General features: G+C 39.2%; 1 protein-coding gene across 24 annotated transcripts in view; it reads right to left on the reverse strand.

The window, feature by feature from the left end:
- Positions 1 to 12288, reverse strand: part of kif1b (kinesin family member 1B) — a 74363-nt gene that overhangs the window by 44373 nt on the left and 17702 nt on the right. For 6 of the 24 annotated variants that reach the window (XM_030138338.1, XM_030138351.1, XM_030138350.1 and 3 more), the window contains exons 3-19: positions 11063 to 11139; positions 10793 to 10972; positions 10181 to 10249; positions 9696 to 9874; positions 8899 to 9010; positions 8328 to 8405; positions 8162 to 8227; positions 7969 to 7986; positions 7547 to 7622; positions 6929 to 7007; positions 6671 to 6813; positions 5963 to 6004; positions 5443 to 5514; positions 4057 to 4268; positions 2180 to 2259; positions 884 to 959; positions 616 to 669 (exon numbers count right to left, since the gene is read on the reverse strand). In XM_030138338.1, the coding sequence (XP_029994198.1) occupies positions 616 to 669; positions 884 to 959; positions 2180 to 2259; positions 4057 to 4268; positions 5443 to 5514; positions 5963 to 6004; positions 6671 to 6813; positions 6929 to 7007; positions 7547 to 7622; positions 7969 to 7986; positions 8162 to 8227; positions 8328 to 8405; positions 8899 to 9010; positions 9696 to 9874; positions 10181 to 10249; positions 10793 to 10972; positions 11063 to 11139 (1613 nt within the window). The remainder of the gene's footprint in view (positions 1 to 615; positions 670 to 883; positions 960 to 2179; positions 2260 to 4056; positions 4269 to 5442; positions 5515 to 5962; positions 6005 to 6670; positions 6814 to 6928; positions 7008 to 7546; positions 7623 to 7968; positions 7987 to 8161; positions 8228 to 8327; positions 8406 to 8898; positions 9011 to 9695; positions 9875 to 10180; positions 10250 to 10792; positions 10973 to 11062; positions 11140 to 12288) is intronic. The other 18 variants (XM_030138353.1, XM_030138352.1, XM_030138346.1 and 15 more) reach the window with 9 other exon arrangements.

The following is a 12288-nucleotide window of genomic DNA, read 5'->3' on the forward strand; positions in this document are numbered from 1 at the left end:
AATGGATGTGAAAAAAAAATGAAATGAAAACACAACACAACAGCTGTTTAAAGGGGGATCGGATGATGGCTGATGGAGGATTCATTTCAAAGAAAGGGAATTTTCAGAAACTAGCTGATCTTATGATGGCCAGTGTTGTGACTTTAAGATAACTAATCTCTTTGTCTGCTACGTTTGTGACTGCTGACAAGTATACTGAGACATCTTTATGTTACAGCCACAACATGCTGCCTCTTAAAAGGAATGTTCCACTGCCTGTAATTTAATAAGACTCATGAGGCAGTAATAGCTCATAGCTGAAAGAAATAGCTCAGCAAAAGGAAAGGTTTATATAATCTAGCCCCCTTGTCTCAAACCAGCTTCAGTCAGATAATAAAATAAATTGTTTTAATCAAACATGGAAGGGAAAATTAAACTCTAATGGTTTTACATAGTAGCTGAAAGAGAGCAATATCATATAAAAAACATTTGTGCACAGGGTGGCAGCAACGATGAGAACTAATCCAACTATGCAAATAAGTACATTTACATGGTAATTCACTACTGAAGACTTAACTAAACTCTGCTACATCTAGTTCAGGAAGGAATTCTGCCTGCTGACTCCATTCAACAAACCTTCTTGGTGGCAAAACAATCAAACTGCTCATCAAATAGTCCTTCACGACTAAGCTGTGTGTGTGGAGGAAGCAAATAACAAAGAGTGGAAAAAAAGGACAGAAAGTTCAAGAGAATGGGTGAGAAAAACCAGTGACAGTACTGGGAGGTTCCCATCAAAAAGACAACATGGATGACAGCACTGAGGAAGGGATAGTTGAAGGGTGTGAATCCATGGGAATTTTTGATACAGCACTTGCCGTCAGTTTCATGTGCATGTCTGTCGTACCTTTTTAGGAGAGAAGACGCCCAAAGTGCCACCGTCTTCACGGATCGCAACACCCATCTCTGCAAGTAAGGCCTCCCTAGAGTAAAAGAAAGACATTCATGAGCTGAGGAGAGGTTTTTTCATGTTTGATTTAAGATTTTTCTTCTCTTTAGTCATACTATAAGACTTGATAAAAGTAGACTACATTAAACAACATGAGTTTAGTGTTGTTTTTCCACCCAAATTATGGTTAATAACACCATCTCCTCCCCTAAGAAAAGACATTCATGAACTCAGGAGAGATTTTCATGTTTGTGTTAAAGTTGTTCTTTTCTATAGTCATATTATAAGACTTGATAAAAGTAGAATGCATTGAGTAATTTGAATTTAGTAAATGTTTTTCCACCCAAAAAAACTTCAATGCCATCTTCTCCTCCAACCTCTGTGATCTCTAAATATGCAAATATTGTTAGTTTTTCAACATTATGTTTATCTGATGAGGGATTTATGTCTCCTGGTTCACTAAAATTTAATTTTCAATCTTTTTCTTCAGGTTTCACACACTATACTTGTAAAACTCACATACTAGCTCACAATTGGCGTCACAATTTTTAGTGACAAATTCAATTAAATGTTTTGATCTGTAATGAGAAACATTCTCTGTCTGAAAATGAATGTAAGAAAACTCTCAAAGGTGTCAAACTGTGCATAGTGAAAGTTAAACGTTAAAAGTTTCATGAAAGAATGAAAGGAGACTCTAAGGACTAAGCAATAACAGTTAAATACAATGGAGGGGATTGTTATTGTTTTTACACATCATGTTGTAAAAGTACAAGGGCTATTTCTATAGAGGGAAGTAAGTATACTTTGCAGATACAACATATGCTCTTCTTTGCATCTGAAAGCTTTTGTGTTGATAAGAGAAACAGGATGAGAACTGATGGTGTGCAACATTACAGTAAGTGATTTGTGGCATGACAGCAGGCAGAGAATGGCACCAGTGAGACTCAATGCAGACAATAACATGGTTGATGCTCGCAGCCACAGATGAGCAGCTCAAGGGTGTGAGAGGGGAGTGTGTGCAACAGAGTGTGACAACAGAGAAAAGAGGGCAAACGGACAGAAAGAGTGCAAAAGGAAACAAGACAGATAGGTGAGGAAAGTGACAGGAAGAGGGGGGTGTGACGAGACTGAGATGAAGGGGTGAGGAGGTGTTCAGCATTGGCAGGGTTCAGATGAATGGATGGAGCAGTGCAAACACATATCTCCACCCTGGAAAGATAGACATGGAAATACATGAGGAGTGTCAATACTGACCTCTCCATGCGGATTGCCTCGGTCTTTCTGAGTTTCTCCTCCCAGGTTTCATTGAGCTCGGCAATGATCTTTTCTGATTCCTGAACACAAAAGGCAAAAAGGAGAGGAGAACACGCTCAGTTAATGCAATTATCAATATTAACAGAGGGGCTTATTTTATTCAGAATCAACATCCCAAGTTTTATTTATGTGGATTAGTTTTCCACACTAGTAAATATCCTGCTTTTTCAAGAACAAATGACTTTCCTTTAGGGGATCGGTAAAGTTCATCTGAGTCGTGACCCAGATTATTTGATTTTTATTAAAGAAACTAATGGGTCAATACTGTCTCTGTTTCTCATGAAAAACAAGAAAAAAAGAAAGAAAGAAAACGTAAAAGACAGAAATAAGTTAAGGTGAGAAATTTTAGTTTGCAATCTTTATTTCTAGATCATTGTTATACATTTAAGCAACAAAGAATTCACATCACGTTGAAGCTGAAGACCCCTATGACTCAATCTATTTTGGTCTAATTTCCTCTGTATCTGCGTCGGTGCTTGACGTCACTGCATGACAGAGAGAGTGGTTGCCATGGAAACAGCAGCTCCTCATGGTCGGATGTTGTATTTCTATGGGCTTTCTTACCAACTCAGCGCATGAGTGAGACAAATAAAGCTCAGAGGCCAAATGAGGACTAATGTGAAAAACATACTTTTGATTAAATGCCATGTGTGGGCAACAACTGAACAACAGCTATCTTGACATTCTGCAGAGTTACAATTTAATAAACAAACATTAACAGAGTTGTGAGAATATTGCATTGATTGTATGATGTTTCCTGAGTTTTAGCCAGTTTATCAAACTACTCTTTTATGGCCAAATAAATAAATAAACTATTGGCCTTGTCTATCTGATATTTATACACTGTGAGAACCAAATATTCAACAATTTATTTATTATTGTGTCTGAAAAGAGTTTACACCAGAACATAAATACACTATAATTCCCATTTCTTAGGTTGAGAAATCCAGGTCAGGTCTGTCTTAAAATCATGTTGATATTATCACACAATATTAATAAACAATTGTTATTTTATTTAAGTTATCTTTGTTGTAGTTTTTTTGTACATTTCTCTCTTTTTTTGTTTTAGTCATGGTGGTTGGCAATTATTTACTAATCTATGAATTTCTCTGTCTCTAATGACAATAACAGAATCCATACTTTGAACAACACCGCAGATAAGTTTTTAGATATCTGAGAAACAAGATAACAAAATGTGTTTTGTTGTATGCAGTACATCACCGTTTAGGCTTTAATGAAGCCTTGTATTAATCTGAAAAAGTAAAGCGATGTTTTATACAACTACACTTGAAAACAGGACAAGTTTGATGTAAACAATAGGAGATGAAAAAGAGTTAGGTATCGACTTATGGGTTTTTTTTCAGGGTTAATAATGATCCCTGTTAGAAACTAATCAATGTGACTGATATCTGTTTGCAGTAAAAATATACTAATGTAACTCCAACAGAAAATATTTCTGAGATGCATTAAAAGTGGCTGTCAAATCAAATACAGTAAGGCCTAATATTTCAACTATGTGTTTTATGTCTTCACGGTGAACTGAAGGGATTGTGAGTAAGTAATGGTAAAATCTTTACTCATTTCAGGTTGTAAGATGAGTCTTGTAAGATATGGGATAGTGTTGTGATGGGACATTGAGCTACACATACAAAGAGGCTTATTCAGAGTCAACACAGTGGATTAAAAAATACTGGTACTGAGCAATAATCATGTAGATGTGAGTATCAGCTCTGATAACTGGTCCATCCCCATTAGAACAGACATAAACGCATGATTTGATTTTTGTAAGCGCTGGTGTCTAAACAGATCATCTTTACCTTGAGTCGCTCAATAGCCTCCTCTCCTCCAGGTGTTGACATGATGCGTTCCTGGATGCTGGTGACTGACTGCAGGCCCCCCTGGCTGCACAGTGAGCCAGAGGATGGAGAGGCTGTCAGGGAACCAATAGGGGCTGTGGAGAAATGGCCAGGGCGTTGGTTCTCTGAGGCTATCAAGTATCTATTCTTATTGTTCTGAATGTCTTTGAGGTCTGAGCCAACAGCAAAAGAGAGAAAGAGGGAGAGAGAAACACAGAGAGAGGTAGGATAGGCCCAGGGCAGGATAGGAAGAATAAACCACACAAAATGGAGAAAACAAATGCCAAAAAAGGGTACAGAGAGAAAGAAGGGAGAAGAAGATGGGGAAAGAAAGGACAAAGGGAGGGAAGACCAATGTAAGACACACATTGTACGTCAAAGGGTTAAGACAAAAACCAGCAAAATGGTCATCTACACAGAGCAGTTTTCACAACAGACAGTGTTCAACAGTCTGCTTAACCCACATCTGCAACTAGTGAAGAAGCCACATTGGATTCAGCTCTTGCTCCTTTCCCTGAGAGCTGTTTTTATGTGGGCCGGTAATTACAGTGCAGACCAATTAACACTGAGAACTTAATTTCCAGTAAGGAATGGGTCTACATCAGAGCTGGTTTATGCTGGAAACCAACACGATTGCTTGACTGTGTGAAAACTGCGATCAGTGATCAAATACAGGATGGGAGGGAGATGGCTGCTTCAAGAAGGTCCAGAGGGTTGACAAATGAGAGTTGTTGACACATGCTGCTAAAGTTCAGCTGCAGACAAGCAGTTTGATTCATTACACGCTCGCGCACACACACACACACACACACACACTCACACACTAACAGAGCCACAGCAGCCTCAGTAAAGGTCAGGCAGCTCAGGTCATGTCAATATAATGGGCTTAAGGGCATTTGAGGCGAACAAAGACTTGGCACCTTATGAACTAAATGCAAAAGGAATCTCCAATAAACAATACTTTAAATGATTAGGAAGATGCTGATGTTTTTTTTTTAAGATAAAACATGTATTGATCCTACCACTGGAAATACAAGCTTCTCCTCTTCTAGGAAGCATCAGTACTGAGTTATTCATCTTTAGTGGTACTTCTTTAGTGGTTATGTAGCAGCAAAAATGTATGCTTTTAACCAACATATTAAGTAAAACAAGTAAAAGGTGCTTTTGGTCAGTAGCAGTTAACAGGTCAGAAGCATCTTAAAAGGACAGGGAAGGAGGGATGTGTTTGGGATTTTTTAAATTAGTCTATGGCATACAAGCAAACTAACTATTAAACCCATTCTATGAGAAGACATCAACTTATTTAACACCTCTAATGGGGCTACTCAGTGAAAAAAATTCATGCACCTTTGCGTCTGTAGCTCTGTGCCTCAGTTTGAGAACTGAGAAGTGCCATTCTAATGCTTTGAGCACTGTCACCTGCGGCAGATGATGAGTCAAAGGAAACAAAAATGGTAGGAAAAGAAGCTTTAGAAATTATGTGAAATGAGAAAATGATGCATGTGTGTTGGGGGTGGGGGAGACACTCTAACAACTCTAAAAGAGCAATGTTTCTAAAAGAGACATTCTCAGAGTTAGTTGTGTTACAGCTGATTTTGCAAATAGCTGCCACACCCCCATCAATCCAAAAAATAACAAAAAACACAAGCGCAAAGCATGCTAACCTAGTGGCATGCCAGCTCTCGCCAGATCAGCACACCTCAGGAGCACTTGCATTTCAGAATCTTATTAAATTAAGCTTTTGCTCATTTAGCATTTACATGCAAAGCCGGTAGCAGTTTTATAACAGGGGGCATAAGCAATGTTAGCTGTAATTATAAGGTCAAAGTAATGCTTGGCAATGCGTGACTACCACACATATACACACATTTGATTCCACTTCCTGGGTAATCATCCCCCATAGGATCAACTGAGGGGAGGCAGGAAAAGATGAGAAGGGTCAGAGGTCAGCACAAGTAGAATGTAAGGAAACGGTTACAAACAGTTTTTAGTGAGCTGGATGAGAGCGATGACTAGGATGACAAGAAATGGCATGTGATGAGTTGATAAGTGCCATGTCATTAGGCATGATCTAAGCAGGCATTAAAAACTAGGCATGTTATTAATCACTTCAGATATTAGAGGCAATTAATGGGTGTATTATGTCTCTAATTGACTAAGCTATGCGCCATTTCTCTTGTGTACAGCAAATGAAGTATGATATTTTAATGTGGATTTAAGCTACCACTCATGTACACCCCACATGTAACTGTTTGTTTTTTTTTTTTTAGCAAAATCATTTCTAATAGCTGCACAGAATTCTCTTAGAAACTCCATAAACACAGTGTTCCTGAGTACATCGAGTACTCTGTAAGGAGGTATAATAAACCAGTGTGGTGGTAAACACATACTAAATGATTTTCAGTTTTAGTTGAGCATGAGTTCCGGCATTAAAATGGAAACAAAGTATGATGGTTGAAAGCAATGAGAGAATGCTGAAGAAAGAAGAGGTTTTCCAACTTGTGGTAGGCACTGAGAGAAGAAGTAAATGCTGTGTGGCTGCAAATTAGACCTGCTGTCTTAATACAAAACTCACTGTCCAGGATGTCTCCAAGGCCTTGGGCACGAAGCAGCTCTTTGAGTCGAGCCACTTCATCCTTGAGGTCACGCACAAGCTTATTGTTGGGATCCTCATTGATGACAGCATTACATTTGATGTTCTTGGCGCGGTCAGCATAGCTGGAGATCAAAACAATTATTATTTTGACTATAGATGAAACACAGTCAAAGTGATCTGGGTTATATAAACACTGAGTTGTTGATTCATGCAAGTATGACCTATATTAAGCCTTACCGGAGTGTACTGAGGGTTTCATCGTAGTTGATGTCGGCAGGACTGAGGGCAGCTACCATAGCCGTCCTGGAGTTTCCACCTGATACCAAAACACTAAGGTTACTTAAGTGACAGTGTAGAGAAAGTATGTAAACTTCAACTGTGGAACTATATATATTCCAAAACAGATCAGATGTTACACTAGACTGCATGAGAAAAATGCTCTATGCTCCATGTCTAACAGAGGCAAAAGTGAAAAGCTGAACCTGAATTCCACTGATGGATGATTTAACACCCTCATTAGACTTAAGTGCTTCATACTTGTATGTGCCAGCAGAGATGGAAGATGCAGCATATACAGTACATCACATCTATACATGTCTGAACCACAGAAGGCTGTGCATGTCTAGTTAACTTGAAATACAGCCTGCTGACAGTGTTCTTCTTAAATTGGCAGAGTGTAATGTACACTAGCTCTAGTCACTTATTTTTTATCCTGACAGGATACAGGTGGTTCATTTTTCCCTGCTCTCGAGGAGATGGATTCTGCTACACAGTTTACATACATAAATTCCGACATACTTCTCCAGTAGTCGATGTTAACCTGGTGATATTAATGCTTTATTAATGTGTTCATACCGAGGTTCTCCCTCAGCAGCCATGTCAGAACAGAGTCTCTGTAGGGGATGAAATCACTCTTCTTCTTCTTCTTGCTCTGCAATAAATAAAGATTAAATTAACCAGACGCCACAAAAATTACAACTGATGTTTGCTGTTTTAACTGTGAAACTTAGGAATGGTAGTAAATACTAGACAATGTTATGATGTATCACGAGAAAACACTTTTACAATGGATAATCAGAGGGTAAAATGACTTGAGGTGTGATCTGATGTCCTGTTGCTACTGTGCAAAGAATTTCACTGTACATGGTGCCTAAAAGCCCCATGCATATGTGAAAGTGATGGTGCAGCAAAATGATCGTTGCACAAGGCAAAGGGCTGTCAAATCTGCCTCAAGGAAAGAGTCGGGGGGTTAGAGGCTGGGCTGTCAAAGGTTTTACCTTGCTGGTACAGTTATCCTGTGTAAGCAGGCATTACAAAGACAAGAGAAGAGAAAACAGAAGGGCAAACATTACAGCATGCCAGGCTCCACACATTAACTCCTTGAGAAGACAGGGCAGAGTTGTAGAAGAGGAAATAGCTGAGAGGGAGTAGGTGAAATAACCTAGAAATAAAAAGGCATACAGCACTCACCACTTCAGCCAAAGCAGATATAACCTTTCCTAACGTAGTGAGAGACTTGTTGATGTTTGCTCCCTCCTGAAACCACAGATTGAAAAATGTCATTAGAGTGATTATGACAAAGGTAATCGACTGTCCTTCGATGCAGTTATTGGGTATCCATGATCATTAGTCCTACCTTTAGCCTGGTACCTTTAGCTCCAGTGGAATCTGCTCGTTCACTCCCTGCCAAGTCTACAAGACTAATTTTGCTGACCTAAAGAGGGAGTGAATATATTTTAGACCCACGAAGCTCAAGCAATCAATAATTTATACATGACAGAAACCAAAATAAGATATTAAAATTACTGTGGTGTTGAAGCACTGAATAAAAATACATTTTTAAGTCACATGTAGAGACCATAAACCAACATACATTTAGATGTTACTATCGAGTGAGATGTATGTAGGCAGTAAAATCTGATAGAGTAGCTCAATACAATGGGCATTGTGTTTACAGTAACACAGGGGTCTTTGTCTGACTGCAGTCACAGGAAATGCAACAAGTCCAATCTAAAATGGCCCTCTTTCTGTTTTTCCTATTGCGGTCAGCAGCATCTCAGAGGACCATAGGGCAGACTGTAGCTTACCCCAGCATAAAAAAACAACCAGATTTTAACCAAGTACAAAGAAAATTCCCTTGAGCGCCATGCGAAGTTAAAAGCATGATTAAGAATCAGAATGAGGCTGCTGTTGTACTCTCTTCTGACCTTTTCTGTTGAGAGGTCTGTCTCGCTGTCATGTTTCCGCTGTGTGAAGACGATGGTGAAAACAGCGTGAGACCTGCTGCTGGTCTCGTTCATGTTGGTGGCAGCCACAGTCCTGTAAGTCAACGCATGTGGGCATGGTTAGTTGAAAATATGATATGGATGTGGCACATTTTTCTGAGCATGTTAATTTAATCGCTTGACATTTCAAATTATTCAACAGTAATAATGGTACATTCAAGGCTATTACTCCAGCTATCAGCACTGGGTTTTATGCCTATTAGACTGAAATGAGTCTAAGGGATTATTTTGCGTGGCGGAGGTGGATAATACTGTGAGGACACCAAATACAAATATACAAGGCGTACTCAGAGGGATAGTCACAGGGGAGATACAGGCTTTACACGGCATGTTCTAGAAATAAGCCTTCTGAGTCAGCACAGGAAGATTAAGGCAGGGTTCACTCCTCCCCATGGGAGCTCTTCTGACACACACACACACAGACACACATTACCTGCACTCAAGCACATGCACATATTTAAATGAGAAATTCGCACCACATGTGGTTAGGAAATGGTATTGACTAATAGCATTGCATGTGAAGACGCACTTCCTGCTTTTTTTATCTCGTGTCCTGATAACATCTAACTGCCTTCTGCGTTCAATAATGGGAATAAAGCTCACACACAAACACATCCTAAGATATTATTATTTATTCTAATATATCTTGTGCTTCCTGAGATGTATGTTATGACACAGTACTCTCTCCATAATCTCTGTGATCCCAGGATGTGGCTCACCTGGCCTTATTTCCTGCATCCATTAGATCTGCTATGTCAGTGTAGGAAGTAACGGCCAGCTTAGACAGATCCTCCACATAGGGACCGAGTAGAGGGTGTTCTCGCACTCGTAGATGCCCTTTGTTTTTGGGATTGAGCAAGTCTCGAACCCGCTCACAGTAGATCTCCATGTAACTGACCTAGAAAGCAGTGCAAGAAATAACCAAATGTAAGTTCAATGCAACTTGATTAAGTAATTAAGGTGGAACAATGTAAACAAGATGGCTACTTTGATTTGATTTTGTTGATGTAACAGTAAAGAAGGTGCTTCATTGGAGAGAAAAAAAGATTCATTGAAGCATCAGCCAATATGTGATTGATGTCTGATTCTTGGCAAAGACGTTAGGAAAAGAGTAGTGATGCTTCATTAGAGACAATCCAACACAAAAGTCAGAGGCAGGAGTTGACAACGGGGATTACAGATGCCAAAGCAGTTTGAGTCTCACCTCTACTGAGTAGGAGAGATCCTCTTTGTTGCTGTCCTCATTGATTTTCTCAAATAGATCTTCACAGAGCTGAAAAGCAGAGAGAAAAAACAGGGTTTACTGCAAATCAACAGCACACCATGAGGCAAGAGGGAAGACAATTATAGACAAATAGATAAACAAAGAAACAGCAGACTATTTACTATAAAACTGCACACGACAATAACTCACATCAGCACAGTATATGTATGATAGAAAAAAAACATCATTTTAACATCATCAGATGTGTATGCCTAAATATGAGCAATAAATAAAAATATCACTAGTGTTCTACAAAATTATCTTATGTGTAATGCTACAAAAAAAATCCACAGACTCCAGTCAAAACTCTGCAGGGATAAAAGCAGCTATCTTGTTACTACAAAGGTTGAAAGAAATCTCTTCAGAGTTGCTGTCTCAACATTTTGGAGATGTATCAAATAGTTTTGGAATGAGAAGACTGGAGGGAGGGAAGGACTTTAGTTTATTAAAGAAACAGACCAACACATTTAATGATTTAAGCGGAAACTTAAATTACAGCTGGCACAGTCTGTCTGTCTTAATCTGCTATAAAATTTGATTATTAGAACAAACCATTGGAATGATTCCTTCCTGTCCTTCCTCCTGCTTGCCCATCATGGTGTAGGATTTGCCAGCTCCAGTCTGGCCGTAAGCAAAGATGCAGACGTTGTAGCCCTCAAAGGCATGCGCCAACATTTCCTTTCCAATGTCATTATACACAAGGTTCTGTGATGCAAAGGAGGGGTCTTCCGGCTGTGGGAAAGAGAGTGAAAAAAGTTCAATGACATTTTAATCAGTACAGCATGTTTATGTTCCAGTTTTTTCAATATCGTTAAAACTCACCGTAGTGTGCGACCAGTAGGAGTAATCAAAACTGAAGGTCTTTGCTGGTTCCTTTGGGGCTTTGGGGTTGAGAATAGCTGTAGAAGAAGGACACTATTAGTTATGTGATTGCTAACTTTAAAGTAAGGATGGTACAACATCTACTTAAATATGGTGGAATTAAAATAATGAAAGGTCCATCTGTGCTGTGAATTTAATTCATATATATAGTCTATTCATTTACAAATTACAGTAAAGTAATGATAATAAAGCATATTCTATTCTATTCTATTCTATTCTATATGTGTATTACAGTACTGCTGTAAATGTTAACTTCTTAAAAGAACTTGATCCAAACTGCATTTTTTTGCAAACCTACTACATCTACCTATTTTTTCTTTCTGTTAAAATAAAACAAAAACCCATCACTTATTTAGTGGCTGTTCATATATTAATTCAGTTCCTTTCTTAAAAACAGTAAAATGTTAAACCTTGGTGTCACAAACAGTTCATGTCTTTCACCCAGTTTATGTATGATTTATGCTGTCCTTGTTGGCAAATAGAGGGTCTGCTGAGAGCCTGTTCCTCAATCAGAGTACTAACAGCGATATATTTGGAAACGATAGTCACATGAACCAGTGAGGGATTATGAGCCACTGGCTTTTTTGAGAACCGCAACTGTTGTGTCAAGTTTTCTCAAACAGAGATCTTCAGTGTTCATTATATTCACAAACAATGCAACAAATTCAGACAAATACTGCAGGGTGGTTTTAATAATCCTGTTCCTAGGAAACCACATTTGCTTTTTGCAGCAGTGAAAAGGACAGTGACCAAATATTTATGCACTTCTCTGCCACTGCCTATGGTCACAGACATTTCTTAATGAACAAGAATCTGCAGCCATGCCTGGCATGTCATCCCTCTCAACCATGCTAGGTGGTACCCCGAGGACTGGTGCTGAAGTTTTCTACACTTTACAGTGGATACACAGAGAGAGAGAGAAAGGGAGAGAGAGAGAGAGAGAGGACAAATAATTTACTGCAGGATATGTTGTGGATATCAGCAAAGCAGCTGTTCCTCAACGCCCCCCCCCCCCCCCCCCCCCCCCCCCCCCCCACTTTGATCAATTTTATTGACTAAATCTCTCTTGTACAGTGGCCAATGCAGAGAGTTCATTCGGGCCAGACAGACAAATTCATACCTTCACCATCAGAGCTGCAAACAGAGGGGGAGGTGTAGGGAACAGA

The sequence above is a fragment of the Sphaeramia orbicularis genome, chromosome 7 (genome assembly GCF_902148855.1).
Source record: "Sphaeramia orbicularis chromosome 7, fSphaOr1.1, whole genome shotgun sequence".
Taxonomy (NCBI): Eukaryota; Metazoa; Chordata; class Actinopteri; order Kurtiformes; family Apogonidae; genus Sphaeramia; species Sphaeramia orbicularis.